This window comes from Peromyscus leucopus, chromosome 12 (assembly GCF_004664715.2).
Source record: "Peromyscus leucopus breed LL Stock chromosome 12, UCI_PerLeu_2.1, whole genome shotgun sequence".
NCBI classification, from domain to species: Eukaryota; Metazoa; Chordata; class Mammalia; order Rodentia; family Cricetidae; genus Peromyscus; species Peromyscus leucopus.
In genome coordinates this window covers 60,775,464-60,793,163 of record NC_051073.1, presented here as the reverse complement: position 1 = coordinate 60,793,163, position 17,700 = coordinate 60,775,464, and the positions used below count along the sequence as shown (strand labels likewise).

At 42.9% G+C, this 17,700-nt stretch overlaps 1 protein-coding gene across 1 annotated transcript in view; it reads left to right on the top strand.

Annotated features, from left to right (window-relative positions):
• Positions 1 to 227: 227 nt before the first annotated feature.
• Hacd2 (3-hydroxyacyl-CoA dehydratase 2) overlaps positions 228 to 17,700 on the top strand; it is a 93,850-nt gene continuing 76,377 nt past the window's right edge. The window contains exons 1-2 of the mRNA XM_028886324.2: positions 228 to 412; positions 3,785 to 3,902. Of these exons, the coding sequence (XP_028742157.1) occupies positions 258 to 412; positions 3,785 to 3,902 (273 nt within the window). The 5' untranslated portion in view covers positions 228 to 257. The remainder of the gene's footprint in view (positions 413 to 3,784; positions 3,903 to 17,700) is intronic.

Genomic DNA, 17,700 nt, shown 5'->3' with positions numbered 1-17,700 from the left:
AAGTGGGGAAGGAGTGGCAGCGCCCCCCACCCCCGCAACCAAGATGGCGGCGGTGACCCAGACCAGCGCAGGGGGGAGCGGGAGCGCCTGGAGCGTCTTTGCCCTCACCCAAGATGGCGGCCCCCGTGGGCGCTGTCCCGGCTCCGCCCCGTGCCGCGGCCCCGCCCCCTCTCCGTCCCTCCCTCCGCCCCCTCGCAGTACCCAGCCGGGGCTGAGGTGCGTGCGCGCGCGAGGCGAGCGGGCTGCGGGCGCTCGACATGGCGGCAGTGGCGGCGACCGCGGCGACCAAGGGGAACGGGGGCGGCAGCGGCCGAGCCGGGGCCGGCGAAGGCAGCGGCCCGCGGAAGAAGAAGGGCCCCGGGCCCGTGGCCACGGCGTACCTGGTCATCTACAACGTGGTGATGACGGCCGGGTGAGCCTGGGGGCCAGGCACGGGGAGGCGGGGAGCGAGCCTCTGCGGCCGGGCGCCGGGCAGCCCGCGCGGCCGAGTGTGGGCAGCCGCAGCCCCGGGGTGGCCGCGGTGCGGGCTCGGCGGAGCGCGGGGAAGGCTGGCCCGGGGGGCTGCCCGGCCGGGGCCTCCTCGGCGGGGCGGGTGGGCTGGCCACAGGTGCGGAGGGGAGCGGAGCCGAGGCCAGCCCGGGCGGACGGACGGACGGACCGGCGGGCGGTCCCGAGCGCCGGCGGCGGAGACCATTCATTTCAGCGGTCGATTTCAAAACCCCGGGCAGAGCTCTCACCTCCGCGGGAGTGGGGACGCGATCAAAGTTTGGGGCCGGCCACCCGAGTCGGAGCTGTCCGACAGACGGGGTTTGGACTTTTCTAGGGAGCACGGGGGCCGGGTGGGGTTGGGAGAGAAATCGACGCTCAAGACGGGTTTTAACCTCACTTTCAGCCTGTCCCTTAATAGCAGAGTTTTAGTTCTCACGCAACTTGCTGTGTGACTTCGAATAAATCCGCTGCTTTCTCTGGGCCTCTTTTTTCCCCCCTTTTCCAGTTTGATAGAATTGGGCTAGGTGAATCCACTTTCGCAATCCGGTGGTTTTGGTGAGGTGAATCACAGTATAATTTGTTAGGAAAGTTCTGAGGTGTCAAACACGTTTTCTTACTTTCCTTTTCCTGTTCCCCTTTCTCTTTGCTCATTATGTAGTTTTGCCTGGCCCAGAACTTGTGATCCTCCTGTCTCAGTCTTCTGACTGCTAGTGGGACCTGTGCCACCACTCTTGACTCCCTAGCATTCATTCGTTTGTTTATTTACTGGTCCTGGAACTGAACCCAGGGCCTCCACACTTGCATGCGCTCTACTTAAGCACTGTAGCCATTTTTCCAGCTTTTTTTTTTTTTTTTTTTGGTAAAGCTTTCAAATATACAGAAAAAAAAAATTAAGGCATGTATATTGAAAATCCAGTCTTAATTATTTTATAGAGTAGGAAATACATTGGCAGAGTTCAAATTTTAAAATATACACAAAGACATGCATACAGTGCTGTTCCACCCAGATCACCTTACTTGAGTCAGCTAATTTTGTGTATCCTTCAGATGCTGATATTAGCACCTGCTAATATAAACTTACACAAATGCTATAGATTTATAGTTAGTATGTTGCTTTTTAATGAAGAAATAGGCTGGGAGGGTAGTAGGCTTATTGCTAGTATTAGAAATAGGAGGTGTTGCCGGGCAGTGGTGGCGCACGCCTTTAATCCCAGCACTCGGGAGGCAGAGGCAGGCGGATCTCTGTGAGTTCGAGGCCAGCCTGGGCTACCAAGTGAGTTCCAGGAAAGGCGCAAAGCTACACAGAGAAACCCTGTCTCGAAAAAACCAAAAAAAAAAAAAAAAAAAAAAGAAAGAAATAGGAGGTGTTGAAACCTAGGCTCAGGCTGCTGCATGTTGGTTCTCTGAGTTTAAGGCCATCCTGGTCTACAGAGCAAGTTCAAGGACAACCCAGGGCTACACAGGGAAACCCTGTCTCAAAAAAAGAAAAAAGAAAGAAACATAGGCTTAAGAAGTAACTTGCATAAGATCATACAAGTTCTCAGAATCCCTGGATCTAAACTCATGTCAGTGAAAACTATTGCAAATACAAATTGTCTTTCACATAAATACCCCCAAATCAATTTTTTAGGAGAACATATAGGGGTCTCTGTATGCTCATATGTAAAACTCCTGTATTAGCAAAGGTGTTGGTAAAAGCATTGTATTGCAGAGGGGACTCAGTTCTCTGAGGAAGAAGGGAACGTCTTTCTGGGTGATGAGCATGAGATAAGGGTGAGAGGAGTGATATCTTAAACCAGGAAGAGAAGCTGGGTTTTTGAGAGGGACGTTATGCTCTAATGAACTGATAATAAACTTGAGCATTAATTTGTAACTGGAGTCTGGCCAGTTTTACCAGTAATTCATTTCTTCTATTATAAACCCTTATTTAATGTCCTTCTATGATAGTTTGTAGGTATAATACATATATCCCATTGCCTGGTTGAATGTGTAAATTTAGTTAAATCCAATTGCTCTTTCTGAGATGTGCCTTAATGACTGAGTTCCATTTGCTTCATTATGGGATTTAACAGGGAATCCCAGGGCCTAATTTTTATTTTATTTTATTTTATTTTATTTTATTTATTTATTTATTTATTTATTTTTGAGACAGGGTTTCTCTGTGTAGCTTTGGGCCTTTCCTGGAACTCACTTGGTAACCCAGGCTGGCCTTGAACTCACAGAGATCCGCCTGGCTCTGCCTCCCGAGTGCTGGGATTAAAGGCGTGTGCCACCACCGCCCAGCAATATTTATTTTTGAGAAGGAAAGTAGAGCAGAAAGGTAATGTTCACAACTGTATGTTCCTGCACTTTCTTGTTTCATGTTTTTCTAGTCAATAAACCTATTGATCTCTTTTCTCATTTGGTTTTGGGAAATTTAAAACTATTCTTTTTCAAAGACAACTTTTTATTCATATTTCATATGTAATTTAGATAAGAAAGATTATATATGGACATGTCCCACTGAGACATTTGTAAGAAAAGTTTAAAATATTTTTCCAGTCTTAATATTATTATTAAAGACACTTTAACAGCACAAAACAATTAAAACTGAACCCTTTGTTCCCCTTAGACTTTGTAGGATCTGATTTACCTGCACAAAGACATTAGCATATTCTGTGTGTATTGTTCTCAGCAGACAAGTGTACCGAAGAGCCAAGTTCCAGATGAGTGAGGTGCCAGTGTGTAATTTTATTTTTTGTGAGCTATAGTCGGTGTGCCCGTCACTTTTATACCACACTTGGAATAATCCACTTGCAAATGAGGAAGGTTTGTTTTGGTGCACAGTTTTGGAAATTCTGTCCCACAGCTGAAGGACCTCCTTGTGTTGGGTCTAGTGGCCACATAAGTGTGGGGTGGGGTAGTGGCATTAGAACAATGGTCTCAACCTTCCTAATGCTGTGACCTTTTAATACAGTTCCTCATGTGGTGACCCCACAACCATAAAATTATTTTTGTTGCTACTTCATAACTGTAATTTTGCTACTGTTATTAATTATAATGTATGTATTATACCTGTGTTTTCCAGTGGTCTTAGGTGACCTCTGTGAATGGGTTGTTTGATCCCCACAGGTGTCTCAACCCACAGGTTGAGAACCACTGTTAGAGTCACACCATAGCATTTGGTAAATCTAGGGTTTTTTTTGTTTTGTTTTGTTTTGTTTTTTAAACAAGCTGTGCTTTTACTATATCTTTTTATTATTGTAAGTCCAACTTTTTGTTCTCTCTCCTAATTGTGCTTTCTCTTTCTTACTAGGTGGCTGGTGATAGCAGTGGGGTTGGTGCGAGCATACCTGGCTAAGGGTAGCTATCACAGTCTTTATTACTCAATAGAAAAGCCTTTGAAATTCTTCCAAACAGGAGCCTTACTGGAGGTATGTTTGAGACTTTTGTCACTAATTTCAAATGTTATAAAGGAGAAAACATGCTGTTACTATGATAAAGTATTACTGGAAGCCATCTTTGGTGGTGGACAGGTCCCAGCAGAGGATGGAAGGAGTTGGTGAGGGAAGGAAGTGAGCCAGGTCATGGTGGTGGTGAGAATCTTGCAGCCTGATTGATTAGCAGCTAGAGTGCTTCTTTATTTATACAGAATTTAGTAAGAAGGGATAGATAGATTTGTGTTGTTCCAAAACATAGATCATATTATTTTTGTCTCTGGACATGTTTCACTTCCTTTTGCTTATCTTTTAGTTATCATTAATAAACTATGACAGAACAGTTATCATTTCCATTCATTTTCCCTCAAGTTTGACATCATTAATAAACAGAGTTGTCATTTTTACTCATTAACCCTATAACCCAATTTTTAAGAATCTAGAGGCATATGACAGCCTGTTCTCAGGCCAGTAGCTTTTGTGGCTACAAGGACATTAGACCAAAACAAAAATCTTCAAGCCAGCCTGGGCATGTTGCCATGTCCCAAGCAGTGTATTATTAACTCTTAATGGTCAGAGTGCCCAGGAAAAATCCTCAGGCCAAAGCTGCTACAATTATTATTCAAATTCTGGCATAATACAATGTTTATATTTTATATCTTTATAGAATTTGTCTATATGTCTAATCCTGGCATTCTGTTGTTCCTTGGTCATATGATACCAAGTGGCTCTGCATGTCATAACTTTTCTAAGAAAGAGAGGTCCTGACATCTCATTTTTTTGTTTTTGTTTTAATCATCTTTCCATTCCATACTTTGCTCATCAATATAAGTCACTGTAGGGCAGAGGTAACTTCAGCTAATCTAACTTTGTTGCTGTATATGACGTGTAATTGCCTGAGTATACAGTGGGAAGGGGCTTGCAGTCTGATCTGTGGTCAACTCCTCTAACCCACCGAATCTTGTCAACCTTTTTGAGTTTACTTTGTTTTGAATATCTTGTTCCTGCATAAGTACAGGGACAGATGTTTCAAGAATGTTTCATAGCCTCATGAAGAGACCTCTGGTTTCTTTATGTGTGTCACAGCCTCCAAGGCATAAGGAAGACCTTCAAGTAGATAAGGATATCTCCCTAAAAGTGGGAGGGCTAGTATGTTTAGGACTTTCCTGGGGAGGCTTAGACGCAATACTCCTGGGAGAAGGCATAAATGATTCATAAGAAATTTCCCATCAATCCAATATCCCCGAATTATAGAAATATTAAAAGTCCCCCAAGTGTGCAGCAGGTGGAGATGAAAACCAAAGGTGGCTGGATCTTTGTCAAGCAGCTGTGCCGGCTTTATGACTTTTGCCATTCCCATCAGATATAGCTGTGCCAAAATATATTGAAATTGCCTTATCCTTGTTGGATTTGTTTTAAATTTAGAAATTTTGCTTTATGAAATGAATGCCTCACCTGTCTTTGAAATTATGAAAAAATTAAAATTCTACTTAATTGCGTATTATATATATAATATAAAATTATATTGCTTGGACTATATTGTCTCTCCAGCTTTTATAGGAAATCAAATGATACAAGCTTATGTTAGGATTTTGAGAAACCCTAGTGAAGTGTTGACAGACTCATACTTTGAGGGCCCATATAACAGGGATTGTTACAACAGGAATGGTGAGTGTCAGTGGACGTAGTGTATTAGTGATAGATAGGAGACACGGCAGAGCCTGTCCAGAGGTGTCCACGTTTAAAATAGTTAACAAAGACTTGGAAGGACAGTAGAGATTCTCAGTGAGGCTGGTGGTTCTGTGCTTATCTTGGTCCTCTTTGCTGAATCAGTATAGTTCAGGTTCTAAGTATAATTGGATTTTTGAATTATGTCTGACAGAAAAAAAAATCCAACTCAAAGAATTTTAAGAGTAAAGAAGTCTTCCAGTCTGAAGCTGATAAAGATAACAAAGTTATGTGCTAAAGGGATGGCCCAGTGATTAAGAGCCCTGGCTGCTCTCCCAGAAGACGTGGGTTCGATCCCCAGCACCCACATGGTAGATCACAGCTGTCTGTAACTCTAGTTCCAGGGAGTCCGGCACTGTCTTTTGACCCCCCAAAAGCACCAGGAATACATCTGGAAAAGTACTTATAAAAATAAGTTAGTAAAATAATGTTTTAAAAAGATAAAAGGTTAACTTACAAGATTTAAGGAACAAGCTCAGGATTGAGAACCAGTGATTTGATATTAGAGCTCTGTTTCTCCTCGGCTCTGCTTTTGTAGACATCCTTTACATGGTGGGAAAGGGGTTTGTTTTTCTGAGCATCTGTGTCAGACATATTTCTAGGAAGGATTCTGGTTGGCCCTGTTAGACCAATTGATCAGCAGCACGTGTCTGTCCTTCTGGCCAATGGACTACAGATTTTGGTAGTGGAAAGGGGCTGAGGTTATTTAGGGTAACACAAAATCAAAAGCTACATAGTTGTTGTAATGAAAACTTTTGGGTAGTATAGAAGACATGATGCTCAGTTTTATTTCCCTCATTCTCCAGGGCAAACCCAGCAGGACATTTGTGTCTCGGTGGCAATTTAAAACCTGAACTAGGGAGCAATGTTTAAGATCTCCAGTTCTCACCCTCACTTTTAAAAGCAGAAAGTTGCAGCTTTTGTTTCTGCTTTTTTCTCTTAGAAAGTAAGCACTCTGCACTCTTAGGACTTGTCAGGAGTGCTGTGGTGACTTGAGTATCCCCTGAGCGCCTGTTCCAGCTGTGTGTGCTGCATTTACCAGCTTAGCCTGTGATTTGGAAAAGAATTAGGCCAATTTCTAGTTTCTTCCTGCCCAAATAGTTTGAGTCCTCGAAAACCAGCAGATTCTTTTAGCGGGCTTTCCTGGACTGCCAGCCCCTAAATCATGACACAGAGACTTATTGTTAATTATGAATGCTCAGCCTTAGCTTAGGCTTGTTTCTAGCTAGCTTTTTTTAAAACTTAACCCATTTCTTTACATCTATGTGCTGCCTTGAGGCTTGTTTACCTCATCTATGTACTGTCCATCCTGCTTTCCTGCTTCCTCTGTGTCTGGGTGGCTCCCCTTTTCTCTCTGCCTGCCAGCCACGCCTGTTCTTTCTCTGCTTAGCTACTGGCTGTTCAGCTCTTTATTAGACCAATCAGGTGCCTTAGACAGGCAAGGTGAAACAGCAACACATCTTCACATAGTTAAACAATTCTTCTGCAACACAAACAAATGTAACGCATCTTTACATAGTTAAGCTACTATCCTATTCCACAACAGGTTCTAGTGTGAATCATTTTCCGGTTAGAGCCGGGTTTCCTGAAGTGGGGAAGAAATAAGTAAGTAGCACTTTGTCTCTCGTCATCTTGTCACACACAGTTCCCTCAGCTGCAGAGAAGCATGTTTGAGATCAGGGCCATCAGAAACTGCCTCCAGCTTGACAGAGGAGGGGTTACGCAGGGTTGGAACACGTCAGTGATTTTAAGGGGATTTCCTTGAAGATTTTGTAATATAGAAATATAATTTTAAAAATTTAAGTATGTCTTAGGGAAGGTAAGTAAATTAAACAGTGTATTACAGAATTCACTCCAGAGCCAAGTCTTAGACTTTGAAGGATGATTGGCCTGTTCATCTCTGTTGTTTCTAATAGGAATTTAAGAAATTAATTTAAAAATTTTTTCTTTATCTTTGTCAATCTCCCTAAAAAAATTATTGCATGACAAATCCGGGATTTAGTTTTAGGAAAAAGACTGTGCCCCCAAATGGAAAAGTCTTTCAGCCACCCACCCCTAAGAGAGAAAGACAATCAAAAGGACTGTGTGTAATGAAGCCATGACTCCTGAAAACGAGCAGATGGACATTGCAGAGGTCAATGGTGGCTGCCTGCCAAGACACTCTACTGTGCAGTGCTTAAGAAAGGTTCCATTGCCTGCACAGCAGCTTTGTGTAATCATTAGATGTGTGCAGATTGGTGAATTACAGTGTATCCCCTTAACAGGATGAGAAAACTAATCTAGATAAGTTAGCTCATTTACCTGTGTGCTGACTGATGTTCTTTAGTGGGACTTTTTGGGAATTGGCTTAAAAAGGAAAGTTAGTTGTTCCCAAGAAATTTCAAATCTTCTTAGGAATATATAAAAGGCTTAAAAACATTTACTAAGCAAGTCCAAATGCTTATGTAGTGATAGATAAGAAAATGAAACAAAACTCAAAATAATCTACTTTCTGAAGAAATGTATTTCTTTACTTATTTCTGCAGAATGGATACATTGAGTTGGTGGTACTTGATATTGGTCTTTTTGTGTGTGTGGAGGAGATATTGGGGGTTGAACCCAAGACCTTCCATATACCAGGCTAATACTCTTAACACTGAGCTATGTTGCCAACCTAGTGGTAAGGGATTTTAGGATGATGGACAGAAACCTTAACTTTATTCTGCCTAGTTATCCAAGAACATATTGAGTATTTTTAAAATGGATAAATTTCCAAATAATTCTACAGGTATCAATTTAAGTGGTTAATGAATATTGTGAAAATTGAGCCCTTCTAAAAAGAAACTAACTTTAGGCCTGGGGAGGGGCTCTTTGGCACTGTACTCATGTAGCATACACAAGGCTTGGGTACCACTCTACAGAAAAGAAAAAAGAAAAGAAAAGGAGCCTTCAGTCTTGTTGGGTAGGTGATTGTATCAGGGCTATTGGCTGGAGATCTTAGAAACCTCCTCACATAACCATCAAGAGGGACTTCTTAGAAGTAGAGTATTCCATAAAGTCCAAGGACAGGAATGTAGCTGGGCCGTCGGAATGGCCAGAGTCAGGAGCTGAAGCAACATAGTGCACTCAGGTGTGCTCCATCCCTTGTGTATGGCTGCTCTTCTCTATGTGCTGTCTGGACCATTCTCTCCCTGCAGACTGGTTTTCTGGTTTTTGTGTGTATCAGGTGACAGTAACAGTCTCCTGATGTAGCTCTTCCAGCCAAGATGAGAAGAGCTAGGTAGGAGCAGAATCTTAATTTCTGTATTCCTAGTAAGGAGCTAATAGACCCAGCTTGAATTAGTTGTGTATCCTGGAATGGTCACTTCTAGACAGGGGTCAAGGCTGCAGTAATGATCCAGAAAGATAGGAGGGAAGGGACAGCTTTGAGAGTAAGATACTAGATAAAGCCAAGAAGTATTTTACTTAAGTTTTTATAAAACACACAGCAAAATGAAAATGTGTTGTATTTTATTATTATATATAATAGTGTTATATGTAACATGTATTACATATAATATTTAGTATTTTACCTATGAAGTTTTGCTTTAGGATTTTTTTTTTTTAAGTGGAGGGGTTTCCCCATATTTTCCAGGCTGGTCTCCCCATCATGGGTTTAAGCAATCCTCTGCCTCAGCCGTCCAAAGCACTGAGCCTACAAACACATACCACCATATCTGGCTATAATATGATTTATAAATTGAACTATGTAAAATGTTGATAGTCAGTATTAGAGGCCAAAAGATCAGTGTGCAAATAATATGTTGAACTTTGGGTCAAATCTTGAGTAGTTCTGTACCAATTAACATAAGCAGCACAAACATATTTTTTAAAATGCCCTTCATAGGTAATAAAATGTATGTGTTGAATTATTGGTGGCATGTCCAACCTGTATGAACCATAAAAACACACTGTGTAAAAAGAAGGCAGACACAAAACATCAACAGATAATGTGACGCCTTTGGCATGAAATGTCCAGGACACAAGCCTGTAGAGGCAGGGGAGTGACTGTTAATGGGTACAGGGTTTCCTTTTCAAGGGATGAAAATGTTCTAATGTAAATAGTAATGCTGACTGTACAACTTTGTGACTATGCTGAGTAGAATCACTGAAGTGTACACTTATAAGGGGTGGATTTTGTAGTCTTGTAAATTATATCTTGGTTTAAAAATGCTATTTGTCTAAAATGTGTGTGGGTAAGCTCTTTCTCATTTTTGCTTTGGATTCATGATAGTCATTGATAACGAAAACTTTTTCTAGTTTGTCTGAGCAGAGATTGAACATTAGGCTGGGGATATAGAGTGTATGTAGGGGATATAGGTAGAGTCCTAGGTTCAATTCTTTGTACACACGCACACGCACACGCGCACACACACACACACACACACACACACACACGTGTACTTGGTTAATATTACAGTCATGGTAGGTTTTTTTTGTTGTTTTGTTTTGTTTTAAATCTTGTTTTGTTTTTTGAACTGGGGATGAACCTAGAGTCTCATGCATACTAGATAAACAATGCACTATTGTATTATATCCCCAGTCCTCCCTTAACAAACAAACAAAAGCTTTTTATTGGACAGGCAGGATGGCTCATTGGGTAAAGACATTTGCTGCACAAGCCTAGGGACCTGAGCTCATTCCCACAAAGTTGTCCTCTGACCTCCATACATATGTGACCCCAACACACACTAATACATAGTTTAAAAACAAAACTTTTTTGAGATAGTGTCTTTTAAGTTGCCCAGGCTGCCCTTTAACCTTTTATAGTCCAGCCATACTGTGAACTTGAGGCACTCCTGTCTCATTCTCATGAGGAGTGAGGACCATAGACCTGTGCCGGTAGGCCGGGCCAGAATGGCAGTTTAAAATGATTTCTGAGTAAAGTTGGATTTCTGCATGCTTTGGGTTAAAATAGGAGTGCGGGTTGGCTGTGTCCCAGGACTGGGAGTGAGGTTTCCAAGCGGTTGAGGTTATTTGCACAGACCTGTTGGGCTGGTACAAATCATGTAGCTTGCTGTGTACCTCATTTGTTTACCTCTGTCCTTCTGTCCTTGTGGCCCACAGCAGCTTTCACGTCCCACTTCCCTCCAGATGAACTGTGTAGAAAGAACCCTTATCTAAGCTCTCCACTAGCACGGTCTTGGCCCTCCCTGTGTGTTCTACTCAGAGTCTTTATTCCTACGCCATCCCTAAGATCCCTAATGGGAAAAAAAAAAAAAGATCCCTAATGGATAGGAAGTGCTTTTTAAGTAGAGGCAGTCTATCCCATATGTCTTTAAGAAAAAGGCTCCCAGCTTATGCCCAAGTGTTTCTGGCCCTGTGGCTCAAACCTTGTCTACTTCCCATGTTAGTGCCCAAGGTATTACTCGTAGAGCCGCATGCTCTAGGCACATTACCAGTCCAGTTTGCTTCTGTGAACTGGTGTGGGGAGAGTTGACAGGAGGCCAGTTTTTCCCCCTTGTGGGAACCTGTTGATTTTTTAATGACAGTTTTATGTCTTAAGGGACTTTTGAAACAATCTACATGCACTTGTTAGGCTCCCTTTGTTCTGAAGATTGCTTTTGAGAGAACAGATCTCTAAGAGTTTGGAAAGGCTAGCAGAGCCAGTCAAGTGGAGACATCTAGTATAAACTTGTTGAACAGCAAAGCCCAGAAAAACCAGCTTCAGGAACTGTGTGAGAACTGGATGGGAGAAAACGAACCTGGATGTAAGAAGTGTCACAACATTTGCCAGGAACAGGGAGTCTGTAGGAAATAGGAACCCGCCCACACAGGTGTCACTGCTTGACAACTCAAGCAGATACAAGTTAAATAATCCAGTGCTCAAAGAGGTGAGAAAGCTAATGATTTTAGAACAGAATGTGCTAAAATGAAAAAACAGGCTAAATCTATTGGTAGTGACTGTAGGGCAGGAAGGGACCGTAGTGACACAGGCAGTGGTCGGGAGACTGAGGAGACAGTTGCTCAGTCGGAGAGCATCTCAGGGAAAGCAGATTCAGAGCAGACGCCATGAGAGCCTTGCAGAGTTCCCCCTTTAAGACATAAAAGGAGCTGCCTGGACAGCGGAGGTGCGGGACTTGGACTGGCTGGCTGGTGGCCACATGGTCCTAGAGCAGGGAGGCACAGTCTGTGGAGGTGGAGCTCACTGAACTGACCATTAGTGTTAAAGCCAGTGCGTCCACAGACCTGCAGGCAGGCATAAAACCTGTCAAAGAAGAAGAAGGCTGCCCAAGGAAATAGAAAAACTGGAAGGTGTAATTCAAAGTAATCATGAAGAAAAAAATACAGAGACTTTTTCTGAACTGAAAGACTGGTTATTGACATTTTATGGCACACCACAGAGGAGCTTTTCTGCCAGCAAAAAAATTCTTCCTCCTTTGGATTTCTCTTTAAGTTCTTAAACTTAGAGCAAAGATCTTAATTCCTAGAAGAAAAGAAACTTGGAAATGAAACAGTAAAAGCAATGTAGGGCCTTAGACTCAGACCTTCCTAGGAAACAGAATCCACGTGGAGCTGGGTGAAAGCATTAGGCTCCTAAGGAGACAGCACCGTCTCCTACAGGTGGGGGGCATTCCAGCACCCCCAGAAGCAGTAGAGCTTGGGGAAGAGAACCAAAGTGCATTTAGGTGTTACATAAATAATAAAGTCTTTATCTCTGTGTGTTTAAACTGTCTGCTTAATAATGTCCCAGATCTGTGCTGTCCAGGACAGTAGCCACTAATCACATGGTTGTGGAGCCCTTGAGACTGGTGGGACTGAGAAACTACGTTTTAAATTTCATTTCCATTTTGGTAGGTACATAGAGCTAGTGGAGTCTGCACAGCCCAGGATAGATAGACCATGCTCCAGATTGCAAAGTGCCCACCTGGAATTCCATGAGGTGGTTCAGATTCTGCCAGAACAGAACAGTGAAATAAGAAGGGTGGTGGATGAGTCAAGGGAGGCTGACATGCTGTAAATGTTCTATCACTTGGAGTTTTGAAGCTTCTTAATTCATAAGTTTAGAACAGTGAGACTAGTTACTAAGATAATGGGTGCTTTCAGATTAGGGAGATGTGTAGACTAAAAGCAAAGCCTGTGGATGTTGGAGAAGGGCCCAGAGGGCATTGCCACTGCCAGTGCTGTCCGTGGGGAGTGCAGGGTGCTGAATATGAGCTGTCTGCTTCCACTCCCTGTGCTTTAGTATACATTAGTGTCCTTTTAAATGAGTCTTGGAAGACACAACAAATTATGTGTAATAGCATGCAATAAAAAGCAGGATGGGTGAGGAAAATAGGATTCAAACGGTTTTAAATAAGGAAAACAATAGCTTAGGTAGTTCGTGGATTCAGTCTTGAAGCCTCAGCTAGAGAGCTTGGGTTCATGGAAACATAACTGAGCTCTGTATTTGCTGTCCAGAGCCTATCAGAGTGGAGCATGAGAGGGGCGGGGGCTGCAGAGACGGCCTGGGTGCTCCTCCAGACGACCCACCTAGCTCACAACTGTCTAACTTCAGTTCCAGGTGCTCTGATGGATGCCTCTCTGGCATCTGTGGGCACCAGACGTGCACATGGTAGACATACATACATGGAGGTAAAACACTCATATGCAGAAAATAAAAATAAATAAATCTAAAAAATACAGTGTGTGACAGGAGAGTTACTATAAACTTACAAGATGATAGACGAATAACGTAAATAAATGTGAGGTCCTGGTTTCAACTCCCAGTGCCACAAAAAAGTGAGTAGAGAAAAAGAGTGTAGAAAAGCTGGCTGAGACTAGATGGGCATGGTAGTGCATAACTGTAATCCCAGCTGAGGCTGGAAGACTGGGAGTTCGAGACCAGCCTTGGCTAGTCTTAGTAGTAAGACTGGGTCAAAAGTGGAGCAGGCAGAGGGGGAGGGAGGGAGATTGAAATACAAGATAAAGCTGATTTCACAACAAGCAGACTCAGGAGTTAAGTGTGTCTGTAGCAGGAACATGGGAGCTGATTTGATGAGTAAATGTTTATCTGAACAGAGAAACAAATGTGTAGAAAGGCTGGCAGAAACACTTGAGAAGAGAAACTAGAGTGCTTAAGATTCATCATCGTACTATATATGAAAACACAGCAGACAAGAAGTTTAGGTCCTAGACAGTTCCTGTCATTGATTAGCACGGTGACTCTGCTCTCTCTTGGGCCTTCATTGATTGGGAACAGTGAACACACTGGATTCAATGACTTCCCAATGGTAAGTTTTGTGAGGCTTTAGCACTTCACTCTTAGAAAATGAAGCATAAGCCAAGAACTAGTCACTAGAGTACTGTAAGACAGTGAAAATATGTAACAGTGAGAAAATACTGGTAGTTAGGGAAATTTCACTTGTTTTCTCCTTCAAGGATGTAAAAGGGTTTTGGAAAGACATTTGGTGTCTCTGAAGGTGATCAGTAAATGGGCTTTTTTGTTTTTGTTTGTTTTTGCTCTAAACGTTTGGAAAGGAGTTGGATAAGAATGTTAGAAATAGCCTATGTAGTGAAGGCTAGCCTGGAAAACATGCTTTGGTTCCTCTCTGAACCCCAGAAGTGGTTTCACACACCCCATCATAGCTGGTAGCAGCCAGGATGGCCTGGAAGAATCCATGAGAACTTAGGGTTCTTTTTTCAAGAACATTTATAAACACATTCATTGTACAAGATAGTAGGTTTCACTATACATTGTCACATATGTGTATCACATATGGTGCTTACGTACACCGCTTGCTCTCTCCCTGCCCCACTGATCCCCTTCCACATAAGGTACTTTATGGAAATTGCAGCTTAGACCTAGTTCAGCACACCCTATTTATTCCTTCCAAATTTGACACCAGGATGAGTCATCCTCTTTTCCTGAGGTAAATAAATTAAAAGGTGGAGAAAGACCAGGAGGATCTGGCAGAACCCCTGTTCTTGGCCACCCGACGAGAGAGAAGTTCTTCCTTCTAACAGCAAATGCCCTGTGTCTTCACTGTTTGAACTGAAGATGATGAAGGACGTGATGCATATTGTTCATAAGCTCCGTGCCTCCAAGTTGCCCTGTTACATTTTGGTGGCTGTCCCTCAAGACTACATGCTAAGGCTGGGAGTGTAGCTCAGTGAGTGGTAGAGCATCTACTTTGTATTTGTTGAGACCCTGGATTTGATCCTCAGCACTGGGGGGAGGGGGGGGGTTACATGTTATAGGCATGGATTTTAAGTAAAATGGGCTTATCTGTATATGGTATTTTGTTTTCTAAATTGAATCAAATTTTGGTTAATGTACACGGTTAATTAGGAGCCATAGGGCTGCTGCACAGTGCCCACAGCTGTAGTAGACACGACTTGAGTTGCCCAGCTCTGATCTTCACCCTGTCTGGAAGTTCTCGCTGTTCTTGGGACTGAAGCCACAGCATCTGCATCTTTTGCCAATGATTCACCTTCTTGAGCCATAGCCAGTTGAAACAGGGGTGCATACCTGACCCGTACTGGGCTGGACAGGCCTTTTTCCTCCCACGTGGGTTCCTGGTCATCTGGAGACTTGTTAAACTCTTTGTGGGTGCTCTGCTGTTATTTCCTTACCTTAGATTAAAAACGAAATTGGAGGAATTGGAGAGATGGCTCAGTGGTTAGGAGCAGTGCTGTTCTTCCAGAGGACCTGAGTTTGATCCCCAGCAACCATGTGGTGGCTGATAATCCTTTGTAACTAGAGTTGCAGGGAATCTGGGGCCCTCTTTTGGCACCAGGCACGTATGTGGTATACAGACACGCCTTCAGCCAAAACATCCATACACGTTAAATAACAAAGTAAATTTTTAACGAAATTGGAAAGGTTTGTTGATAACTTACACAGTTTCCTCAGTTTAAATCATGGAAGCTTTTTCAAGAAGGGTGTTTCTAAATAGCCATTGTTCAAGATGGCATTTGACATGGAGGTTAAAATTTAAAACCCAAATCGTGTATTTTTTGGTATATAGATGTTGTAGGATTGGGATCCACTGGAAAAAAACAGAGACTTAGACTCCACTCAAATTTAGATTAAATGAGTTTATTCTTAGTGCTAGCAGAAGGATAATGGCCTTAGAGCCGAACAGCATGCCATGCAGAAGGGGGCTAAAGGCAGGGTTATACAGGTGGACAGCAGGGTGTACATTACAGTTATCTATGGAACCCATAGCTGGGCAAGAACATTGTTTTACTTCCCCAGTTAGTTCTCTTTCCCATTGTATAGTAATAAAAAACCCACTTCATTCCCAGCCCACAGTGATAAGTAGGTTTACAAAATCAGAAAGCAAGAATGCCATTATCCTATTCTTATCTCATCTTCAGGCCACTGGGGCCTTGCAGGCATTCCAGGGAAAAGGTCAAAGGCCCTTAGGGGGTGTCTGGTACCATATTAAGTTTCTTTAGCCATCACAAGGGAGCTATGTGTAGATTATTACACAGGTCTGAGCATTCTGGGGGAAGTGTCACTGGAGTAGAGCAGGCAATAACACCGTGCCATCGAGTTAGGGCTGGCTGTCACATCCCCATAATGTAAAGGGCTCTCGAGGGAAGAATGTATGGTGTTTTTGCAAGTGGTTTGAATATGGCAGGTTCTCTACTGTTTTTCCTATCAGGTATGCTTGTTCTAGTCCAGTGATTTTATTCTATGGATCTCAGAGTGCTGGCACTCTTAGGACAGCGGTTCTCAACCTGTGGGTCGCAGCACCTTGGGGGTTGAATGACCCTTTCACAGGGGTCGCCTAAAATCATTGGAAAACACTGATATTTACGTTACGATTCATAACAGTAGCAAAATTAGTTATGAAATAGCAACAAAAATAATTTTGTGGTGGAGGTCACCACAAGATGAAGAACTATATTAAAGGGTCGCAGCATTAAGAAGGTTGAAAACCACTGTCCTAGGAGTAGGGAAGTTATAAGGGTGTTTTCATTGTCACAGTCACTAGGGACACCACTTACTTGATGTCCCATAGTGCATGAGAGTGTCCAACTTAAAAAAAAAAAAACCCCAACTCAATGAAGATCTGTTCTGCCTGCTCCCCCTCATCTCCCCAGGCTAGCCTTTTGTAGTCTATACTAATACTAAAAACCTGCACAAGATGTTAGAGAAAAGGCTTAGAGAATTGCTGTAGGCTTGGCTGCTGCACCACGTACAGTCAGCAGCTTGCAGCAGCACTCACTTGGTTCCCAGTTCTGGAAGTTAGAAACGAGAGCCCATGGGTTCTCTGCTCAGGGACTCAAGACTGAAATCAAAGTGCCAGCATCAGGTATCAGGGAGGCCGGCAGATGTCCTTGCCGTTCTTGTTTCCTAGCTAGCTGTTGGCTGGCAACCTTCCGTCACTCAGGCACTATTCTCCAGTCCTCACACACAGCTCCTCCAGCCTCCAAGCATGCTATGTTGAATCCTTGTTCTTTGAGTGTCTCTGGCTTCCCTGCTTCTACCTGCTAGAGAAGACTCTTGTTCTCTTTCCAGTTCTGAGACTCAAACCCAAGGTCACATGTATGCTAGAAAACTCTTAAAGTGTGCTTATGATTGGGTCATGTCTACCCACACCATCTCTGTAACTTAACCAAGTTATGGTGGCCCATGCCTGTAGAAACAACTAGGGAGCTGAGGCAGGAAGATCGCTGTTAGTTTGAGACCGAGTTGGCTATATTGTGAATTCCAGGCCAGCCTGGGCTATAGAGTGAAGTGTTATCTACAGATAAATAAATATTAAATAAGTAAATTGACATTTTAATTAGATTTGAAAAATCTCTAACCTACAATATCTAGATCAATGTTTGGATAGACAGCTGTAACCTTGGGAAATTGCCTTTAGAATTTTGTCTGCTAACACCATCAATTTGAAGAAAAAAGCTAATATGAAATAAAGATACTATCTTAAAATAATTTATTCCCTTTCACATTGTGTTCTGGAAGTGCTATGGCACTACTGGCCTGCATACTTGGCTGAGAAGGTTTCAGAGTGCTAGTGTTGTTACTGAAAGAGTAATGAGTCAGCCCAGAAATATGGGGCAGGAGACTGAAGGCTGCTGCTCAGACTAGGTCGTAATTTAGTGGGGTCGC